The sequence below is a fragment of the Piliocolobus tephrosceles genome, chromosome 6 (genome assembly GCF_002776525.5).
Source record: "Piliocolobus tephrosceles isolate RC106 chromosome 6, ASM277652v3, whole genome shotgun sequence".
In the NCBI taxonomy this organism is placed as follows: Eukaryota; Metazoa; Chordata; class Mammalia; order Primates; family Cercopithecidae; genus Piliocolobus; species Piliocolobus tephrosceles.
Window position 1 is genome coordinate 109433205 of NC_045439.1, and position 10565 is coordinate 109443769.

The following is a 10565-nucleotide window of genomic DNA, read 5'->3' on the forward strand; positions in this document are numbered from 1 at the left end:
TTCCCTCCAGTCACCACACAACACATTTGTATACAAGCACAAATGTGCTCCAAATGTCATAATGCATTCCATTCACATACTAATAAAATTTTGTATTGTTACATTAAATAATCAACCAAAGTCACTAATTTTATGCATGTAACTCCACCATTAACATCAATCCCTGGCCTGATAAATTATCTCCCTCTGTGTTCACTTCCCTAAGGGAATTCATTAGCTTTAATTATTAACTTGTAGGCACAAAAAACAAAATTTGCATCTCCTAACCAAAAGAAATCAAAATGTGGGCAAAAACATACACACACACAAAAAGGTGGTCAGTACTACATTATTTATCATATATAATATAAAAAGCAAATTAACAAAAATCCCTAAATGTCTAGTAGTAAGAAAATGGATTTGTTAAGTTATGCTATATTCATTCCACTTAGGAGCATGCAACTATTTTAAGCCAAGTTAATAACAGGAGAAAATGTTAATGGTAGAAGATTAAGTGAAACAAAAAATAGGACATAAATGAACTAACATTAAGTTACCAACTTTGCAAACAGAACTATAAGAAAAAAATGACAAAAAGGAAATAAACAATTTTCTCTGGATAGTGAAATAAAGGTAATTTTCCCCCTTTTGCTTTTTCTGTTCTCCAATTTTCTTTTCAATTATGACTACGTAATAACTTCATATGCAGAAAAAAGATGGTCTTCTTTTTAACCAACATCTTTACTGAGCATCCTTCCCTCATAAATCTTCAAATTAGCCAGAAGAGTCCCAGGTCATGTGAAATATAAAATGCAAAAAACAATTCAGCATCTTTATTACCTCCAGCATTACTATCCTCCTATTATGTCAGAACTGCAATCTTGAGTCATTTCTCTTACCTACAGAAAGCCAATTCTTCAAATTCTATCAATCCTTTACTTCTGATATTTTTCCTTTCTATTCCCTACACTAACATCAAATGCAACCCCTCACCAGCTCATCCTAGATTGGCATAAAGGCCTCCAAAGTAAATAAAAGCCTTCCTTATTTTAGTGTCTCACCACCAACAATTTACTCCACCACAGCTAACTATGTGCTAGGCACTATTCTTGGAACTTTACATGTATTAACTCATTGAACACTCCTAACAACCTTATAAGGATAACTACTATTATTAGTCCTGTTATACAGATTAAGAAACAGAAGCAGAGAAGTTAAGTAACATACCCAAGATCACCCAGATAATCACTGGTAATTTCTGGATCTGAACACCTGTAGTCCAGCTCCAGATAATATGTAAATATGAGCTCCCCCAGGAATTAAGGAGTGGTGACAAATAACCAGCTTCCCTCTCTCTTAACTATACAGGCCCTTGGATCAAGCTAAATTCTTATTTCCAGGTCTCTCCTCATGCTATTCCTCAACTGGAAGACCAGTTCTTCTCTTCCCTAATTCACTGTCCATATCTCCATCACAACTTAACTCTAAACTCAACATTTTTGAGTTTTCCTTAAGCCAGTTCCCTGACTCTTCAGCAGAGCCTCTTTCTTATGGACTCAATTTAAACTACAATAATGTGTGTTTGTTGACATTTTCTATGTTAAGAGAAGTATTTTCCTTCCCATCTAATAATAAATGTCTCCACTTTTTTTTTTTTTTTTTGAGACAGTCTCCCTCCGTGCACCCAACAGGGAGTGCCGTTGCGCAATCTCGGCTCACTGGAACCTCTGCCTCCTGGGTTCAAGCGACTCTCCGGCGTCAGCCTCCCCAGTAGCTGGGACTACAGGCACGTGCCACAACACCTGGCTAATTTTTTGTATTTTTGGTAGAGACAAGGTTTTGCTATGTTGGCCAGGCTGATCTCCAACTCCTGGCCTCAAGTGATCTGCCTGCCTCAGCCTCCCAAAATGCTGTGATTACAGGCGTGAGCCACCACGCCCGGGGAAATGTCTCCACTTTTTCTGAGCAATGACCTTCTCCATTTCCCATCTTCCCAAAAACTGCTAGAAGAATGCATAGGTAGATACTAAGTAGTTAATTGATAAAAATGAGATACTTATGGCACAACTATTTAACAAAGGAGACTGTCATTCATTAGTCTTTTGAACTAACATATTTAAATATTTGTCTTCTCATTATCTTCCCTAAACACAAACACTTCAGATTTGCAATTTCAACATTCCCATCCATAAACACACTTTCAAGTGATACCCAAAAACAGTCTTATTAAATGATCTTTTAAAAAGGCATTCCACACATTGTCCAGAAATACCACTTTTTTTTCTTTTTCAGGAGAGCCTTTCTAATAGTGTTACTTTTACTTTCTTTCACTGAGATTACCCAAGTCTTTGACAACACTAGGCAGGCAATGACATTCCAGGAAAGATTACCAATTGTTTAAGAGCAGAAAAGACTATATGGCTTTAATAAGACAGTATTATTTATTGCCCAAATAAGTATAAAATTTGAAAGTTGTTTATAGTCAAGGCTGGATATCTTCATCTTTATCTTCCCATTTCAAAAGGCTTGTCTAAAAACTGAAAGATATAGCAAAGGACATCTTGAAGACAGAAACTTGAATTTGTGTTTAAATGGCTAATGAAAACAAAAATATTAATTGTAGGTATGCCTCACTATATACAATAAACAAGCCCCTAAAATGTTGTGATCTAATCAAATTGTTTTTCAAATCCATTACAAGCAATGACTATGGCTGGGGGGAGGGGAGAATACCATTTTTTTTTTGTTTTTTTGGAGACAAGAGTCTCACTCTGTTGCCAAGACTAGAGTGCAGTGGCACCATCTCAGGTCACTGCAACCTCTGCCTTCCCAGTTCAAGCAATTCTCCCACCCCAGCCTCCTGAGTAGCTGGCATTACAGGTGCCCACCACCACGCCCAGCAAGTTTTTGTATTATTAGTAGAAACAGGGATTCACCATGTTGGCCAGGCTGGTCTCGAACTCCTGACCTCAGGTGATCCACCCACCTCAGCCTCCAAAGTGCTGGGATTAAAGGCATAAGTCACCGCACCCGACCTTGTTTTTCAATTGTTCAGGAATTGTCCTGAAAAGTATATAGTACTCACGATTGTAATCCTGTCTCTAATTTTTATGTTTTCCAAGTTTGAGTTTTCATATACAGGTTTTCTCTAAAACACTTCCTTGCTACCTCTTACCTTAAATGAGCCACTTAATACCAGACCATATTTGTCCTAAAATATATTTTTCCTCACACACCTGCTAACTCTGTGGTTACTCTCATTAATCACTACAGCTTACCTGAAGCAAATGTCTAACATGGCTCAATATTAACAAGTACGTATTACTACAAATTATAGCTATTATAAATTTCAACACTTTTATGTACATAATATGAACCACACCCTACTCATAACCTTAAAATACCTTAAGTGAAAGGTCAGACCTGGTTTCCTCTCTCAAATCACCATTCCTATTTCTATTATAGTTCAGTAAAAACCCACAGTGGTACAATTTTGGTTTTCTCTTGATTTTGTTCTTGATATGTTCAAGTAATGCTATGGCAACTTGAAAAGCTTACTCCACATTTAACAGGGTAAGAAGGCATTTAGTAATCTTACCATTTTTTTAAATTACTTGAAAAGTGGATGCAGTTATAAAAGGCCAACACCAAGAATCCCTGGAGAGACAGAACAGTTTTTGTATCCTGACTATATCACTATCAATAACCTAGTTGTGATACTGTACTAATTTTGCAAGGTGCTATTATTGCAGGAAACTGGGTAAAAGGCATATAGAATCTCTGTATAGCTTCTTACAACTGCATATGAATCTATAACTATCTAAAAATAAAAATACTGAAGAGTAATTTAATGAGAATTCATTTTTCTGGCCCTATGTCAATATTTTCAAAAAGCCTGTAAGTACATCTAAAAATTCCCCCCCGACCAAAAAAGATCAGTAACTGAAAAATGAAAATCTGTATTCCTTTTTAAAAATTAAGAGCCAGAAAATACTTCCTACAATTATCTCTGAAAATTTTGGGCAAAAAGAAACCTATACTGTTACAAAAGTCCGAATTCAATAGGAAAAAGTAAAGCTTTACTTAATAGTCAAAATGACATTCTAGATAGAAATATTAGAGAGATGCTCAGTATCTACAGATGGCTTACAAAATGACAACATCCCTTACTACTCGGATTCCAAAACAAAGGAAATTTTCAGATATCATAACAAACACTTAATCTACTAAAAACTAAACCCAAAATCACAATTTAGACATAACACACTCAAACCCTAAAGTTGAGGACATGGATTTAAACATCTGAACCATTTCCATGTTGTCAATCCTTTTAACAAACTTTCCTTCTACACACTGCCCTTTCCTTCTATACACTGCCCTAATCAGAGTACCCCACCTTTCTCTCCTACAGAAAGAAAAGCTTCTCTCAAGGTCACTTTAGGAACACTTCACACAGCCCATCATACCAAGTGAACAAATTCACTCTCACCATAATGCAAAGAAAATTTTAACACCTTGATGAAGGAATAACATAACAGATCCTCAAGACAAATTAGTAGTAAACACATCTTTATCTTTTCCATAGTGACTTCTGACACGCCAATAACTCAGCTATCATGAGTTATTTGTTTTGCTTCAGCAATAAGATTAAAGATAACATCACATACTATAGTGTATATATATATTCTTTCAGTTAAAAAAGTTTCCGAAAGCATTATATATTGTTTCTCAAAAACAGCCCACTGTGAAATTGAGTCTTCCTCAAAAAGGACAAATAAGAAAGGAAATTACAATACCCAACTATAAACTCTAGTTTTCATAAGTCAAACAGCATGAGGTTTTTATAAATATTACTCCAAAGATAAAACAGAAAACAAACAAAAAACTCTAATCTTTACTACGGCAGCTCTTCAAAAGGAAAGTCAGATCTTTAGCTCCTTAACAGCTGCAAATACATAGACATTAGGGTGTATTACATAATATCCTTTGAAATCAGGGCAGAAGATTATTCAAATGTCAATAAGGTATACAAATATAAATTATGTAACTAAAATAATGTTACTATACCAATTTCTCTTAGACATTCCCTTTAAGAAATGGCCACAGAAAAATTATATCTACCAGTGCATCTTGATCTGAAAAAAAATCACATGCCATTTTCTTTTCCCCAAATTCAAATTCATTCACTAATTTATTAAAAGTCACAGCTTATTACAACTTTTTGTAGCATTTAAAACAAAACACACAGATAAACATTGCTAAGTTCACTGCATACAGGTGTGTAAGTTCAAATCTTTCAATGAATAACAAATCTAACTTTTAAAACTAAAAGTTCCTACTCCAAATAATCAAATACGGTGACCATTTGCAATGTAGAAAAATAATTTTTTCTTTGTGTAATGCAACATACTAAAAGAAGTCCAAAAATTGCTCCAATGCCATGCTTGTAATCCATATCCCAGTTCATATATACATACTTTTTAATTTCACAGACTACACAAATCCTTCTTAAGTTTAAAAAGTGAAATAAATATAATTGCCTTTATTCTAAAAATAGAATGCACTTCTAATAGCAAGTTCCTGGAGTTCATGTTATTGTATCAGTGAGTGTCCAGTTACACATATTTACCACAATTTAAGCTAGAACAGTAGGCAACAGTAATATCATGACTCATTTTAAAAAAATACTAAGCATCATCTACTATGTATTGGTCAAAGTAAATTTGAAGGTTCCTGAGAATGAATTATTAGTTGCAAAAATGAGATGTATCAACACTAGTAAAGAAGTACAGCCATCTTCTACAACTTTAAAATTATTAAATTTTCTCCCCCCACCACAAAAAAGTAACAACTTTCAAATGATTACCAGTAAAAGGAAGGAGGTGAGAGAAGAGTTGGGACTTGGCTATCGTTTCATGATGTCCTTTTGATCAAGAATAATATTAGTCTTTAACCTACTTAAAATTCAAAAAAACGCCTTCATTTCACTCACTTAAGATGATTAAGGACATGCTATACTTTCCCCACAAGCTGTAATTTCATAATTAAAAATGAATTTTAGTAAATTAAATTAGTATACAATTTTTAAAAACAAACTTCTTAGAATCTAAAGTGGTATGAAGTGTTTAGGTGGTTATGAAATTAACCTTATTTTCTGATGTTTTATTCTCACAGTATTTTAAGAAATCAACTATTATTTTACCAGGGGAAATAAAAAGCACCCATCAAAGAGGAATTACTGAGTTTCAGCCCAGAGATTTGACAGTTGGTTTTCTTAAGATGATGCTGTCACAGCTTTAGTTACTTTTTTCATCTCTGAGCACAAAGAAATAAATTTAAATTAAATAAAAAGTTACAGCTTTTGTACACTGGAATGAACCTTGCTTCTAAAATATTTTAAAATTATGAGTTTTTAAAAGTCAAAAAAATGAAAAAATGCATACTTAAGAAAAATGGGATAAATGTTTTAAAATGGAGCACAGTAGTCATAAATGTATTGAAAGTAAATTTAAAGAGCACTAGTGTGTAGATCTACTTTAACTTACTCTAAACATTATCAGAATGTAATCTGGATATAGGACAGAATTCAGTCATCTAATAGGTATTTAAAAATAAATCTAAGTTTCTATTCATTTTGAAAAGTTAACCCACTAACATTTTAAATAATTGTCAACAAAACTACTGATTTCCTACAGATTTCTGAGGGAACTATCATCTTTTAAAATTAATAAATCTTACTAATTATCACTTGACTCAACTCCACCTTTTATATACATATATTCAATAATATTTAAATGTCATGCTTTCTATTTTTCTACTAAAATGTATCACACCACCAAAATATAACTTTAGTTTAAGACATCATCTTACCTGATCCACTGAATTGACTGCTTCCCAGTGTAGTTGGTCTAGTTTTCCCACTATTAACAGGTGGGGAAAACATCTGCGAAATAACCCAAATATATGTTAGTCCTGAAATTCTTCTGGATTCCTTGCAGACAAAAGTCCACTAAAAGTCATTCATCAGTTATTATACTTCAGAGGGAAGTTAAAATAAAATTGGAGATACATTCAGATCCAGAGAGGCAAATACACCGAGTGATACTGTTTCCTAATTAATTGGAAATAATGGCTACATTTTGTTCTGAAGACCCGATCATTTACACGGAAGATTCCAAGATTATTAAGTTTACACAGTATATTCTTATCCATGATCTTTACTGTGGAACTAAATGAATGTCATTACGTTTACATTACATCTTAATATACATACAGTCAGAATTATGGCCAATTAAATTACTACATACAGTAAGGATTATAACTGAATTGTATAAAGCAGGTATAGGTGCTGCCTCCTAACAGCAGTTAATAAAGCAATTAGACCCATTAAAAATAAAAGCAGTGGGCCCTTCGGTTTCAGTTGATGTTTTTAAGTCATTTCCCATATTAAGAACATAATACACACACACACACACACACACACACACGTGTGTGTATAAAAGTACTCTGCTCAGAAGGCTAGAAATTCTAGCTCTGGACTACTTTTCTTGTCGCTGACATCTTTCAGGTACCATAAACTACATCTGATATTGGAGAGAAAAATGGTGATGAGTGTTGAAGAAAAAAACAACACTTTTTCATATAAAGTCCAAGATCCCTAATAATCATCAGGGTGGGAGGGTGACTCAACCAAAGGTCATAATTACATTGTTCTCCTTTTAACTGGTTAAATCAAATGACCCCTCTGGCATTAAAGTTTTAAATGTGCAAGTCTAGACATTACATCAAAGTTCAGGTGTCCAACTTGGGGGAGCTGGACTCCCGCCCTGAGAACCACTGCTCAAGCAGATGGAGTTCACGCTGCCTAGTCCCCACGTTGCTTCCCCCCACCCTTTCTTTTGTTTTTTTTTTTTTTTTAAATCCTCAGCAGAACCCCAAGATGTCGTGGAAAGCTCTCATACCGCACTGAAGTCCAGCAGGTCGCTCAGCTCCTTGTCGGTCCCTATAGCGGCCATGCGTTGTTGCTGGGGATTCATCTTCGGCCACTTCTAGCAGGTCCTAGGGCAGAGGAAACGGGCTCAGCGAGAGACCACCGAGGCCCAAAGTGTGTGAGGGGACACAGAGACGTACTGGGGAAGATTACGGAAGAGCGCTGGGGGCGCCGGGATGACTTCCAAGACCCCGACTGGTTCCCACCGCCGCGCGAGGAGGGGGCGGGAGGGCTCAGTGCCCGCGCCGGCTCCCGGAATCCACGCGTTCCTCGGCGCGGCCCGAGACCGACGCGGCGGCTCCCGCAACTCGCCGCCTCTCCCGCAAGTTTCCGAGCCAGTCTCTGGCCCCTCCTCGGCGCCCCTGCTCCGCGCCGCCGCCGGGTGCTCAGCGCGCGGCGCCCGGCCGCGGCTGGGGTCTCGAGGAGCCGGGTGAGGGGCAATTCGGCGTCCAGCGAGCGGAGCGGCGGCGAGCGGAGATGCGAAGTGACTCACTCGCTCGGCAACAATAGAACTGACAAGTTGCAGGGAACGCGCCGCTCGCAGGCCCGCGTCTGCGGCCGCCGCCGCCCGGACGTCCCCGGCGGGCCCAGGGGGTCGGAAAGCACCCCCGGCGCATCCAAGGGCGTTTTTAAACAGAAAACAGAAACGCCGACAACTAGTCTCGCTCTCGCCTGGCGTCCTCCTCCCCAGGCTCGGCCTCCTCCCACTTTTGCTGCCCTGCCCCGGACCTGCCGAACAATGAGCCTGGCTCCGCGGCCGAAGCCGCCGGATCTCCCGCGCGCCCCGGAGCCTGGGCGCCGGCCCGAGTCGAGAGCCGAACGGGGCGCACAGGCCGAGCGCGCCGCCAGCGGGCCTGAGCGCCCGCGACTCGAGCCTCCGCCTCCACTCTGCTCCCCAACTTGGAGGGAACCCCTGGTTTGGCGCTGTACAAAGGGGCGCGGAGTTGAGACGGGGGACGGGGGCGCCCCCCCTCCAGCAGGGACGCGGCGACGTCCCGCAGCCCCCAGCCCCGCCGCGCCGCCCCCCTCCCGCTAGCTAGCCCGCATTTACCTGCCGCCCCGTCTCCGCATCCAACCACCCCGATTAAAGTTCACTTTGGCCGGGAGAGCGGGCTTGGGCTTCCCCTTGCACCGCCCAGCGCCTCGGTTCACTTTGCCCCGCACGAGCTCTCGGGTATGGGCGGGGGAGGCGGCTTTCGGCCCTGGCCGCCCCTTCCTCCCGGGGCGGGCTGTCGGTCCCCCCGAATAGAACTTGTAGGTCTCCTCAGGCGGACATTTTTTTCGCTAAGGCGGCCTCACCACCGCGCTCGGCTCGCCTCCGGATCCCTCCGCGCCGGGAAGAGCCGCGGTTAACCCTTCCCTCCCCGGCCCGCTCCGCCGCCTAGGAAGTGGGGCCGGCAGAGGGGGCGGGGAGGAGCCAGCGGGGGACTGGGAGGAGCCGCACCGCGGCGGGTGGACAAAGCCCGCTGTCGGATGAGGGGGAACGGAGTTGGGGCCGGCGGGGAGGGGCAGGAGGCGCTCGCAGGCACCTCGAGAAGCAGGCCCCGACCGCTCGCCGAGGAAGCCTCGTCCGGGCCCCCTGGGAGCGGGGCGGCAGGCACTGTGGCGCCTCCTCGCGTTGGTCTTGCTGGTTCTCGGCCCCCGAAGCGGAGCGACGGAGACACAGCTGTGGGAGCATCTGGATCCGCAGCCCAAGTCCCCGAACTTCCCGGAACGCGAGGCCGCAGAGCACTGAAGGCTGCCATTCCCGAGCAGGTCACGCTGGACGCCACCCCAAGCTGGGCCCAGAGGCTCCCGCCCAGGAGGGCTGCAGTGGGCGCAGACAGCGCGCGCGTGGGGATGGGAGACCCAGCCTCCTCGGCCGTTCCGCGAGTAGACGCGGCCGGTCAGATTCGATGCTGAAACGAATGCAGGAGAAAGGGCAGACGTCCCTCAAACCAGAAAAAGCCGTGTGAGCTTCAGGTTCTCAAATACCCTACTCACCAAGACCCCACATCTCCAATCACCTCCTCCCACCCAAATCCCATTGGGAGCCACCGAATTGCACGTGGAACGAGTTCTTGGGAATGGATCAAGCCAGTCTCTTCATCTAACGGAGACAACCCAGGGTGGCTCTGTCACACAGCCACTGTCTTGTGCGCAAGTTCTGAACTTGGTCTCAAAGAAGCCCCAGAGTAGAAAGAAGACAAAATAAACCTCAGTTCTTCGATTCTGGGCTGGAAGTGAGATTTTCTTGAATGGCAGCCAGTGTTTTCACTCTTAGGTAAGTGAGTGCGGTAAAGACCAGTAAGACCCACGCAGAAGAAACACTAAGGAAAGAAGACGCAAAGTAACAAATGGAAGGAAGCAGCCAACGCCTGAGGACAACATGGCAAGAAGGAGCCTTTGGATTCCGGACTGGGATGGAAAGAGAGGTAGATTCAGCTACCATAGGCCATTACTGTACTTAGTACAGTTGTCTCTGTATCCGTGGGATTGGTTCCCGGACTCTGGATTTTCTAAGATGTTCAAGTCTGTTACGTAAAAATGGTGTATTTTCCCATATACTTTAAATCATCTCTAGATTACTTATAAAACCTAATACAATGCAAATGCT

At 41.7% G+C, this 10565-nt stretch overlaps 1 protein-coding gene across 6 annotated transcripts in view; it reads right to left on the reverse strand.

The window, feature by feature from the left end:
• The window catches only part of TCF12 (transcription factor 12), a 423136-nt gene extending 413187 nt beyond the window's left edge, over nucleotides 1–9949 (reverse strand). For all 6 annotated transcript variants that reach the window (XM_023228653.2, XM_023228652.2, XM_023228651.2 and 3 more), the window contains exons 1-3: nucleotides 9021–9949; nucleotides 7941–8037; nucleotides 6850–6922 (exon numbers count right to left, since the gene is read on the reverse strand). In XM_023228653.2, the coding sequence (XP_023084421.1) occupies nucleotides 6850–6922; nucleotides 7941–8015 (148 nt within the window). In that variant the 5' untranslated portion in view covers nucleotides 8016–8037; nucleotides 9021–9949. The remainder of the gene's footprint in view (nucleotides 1–6849; nucleotides 6923–7940; nucleotides 8038–9020) is intronic.
• Nucleotides 9950–10565: the final 616 nt, after the last annotated feature.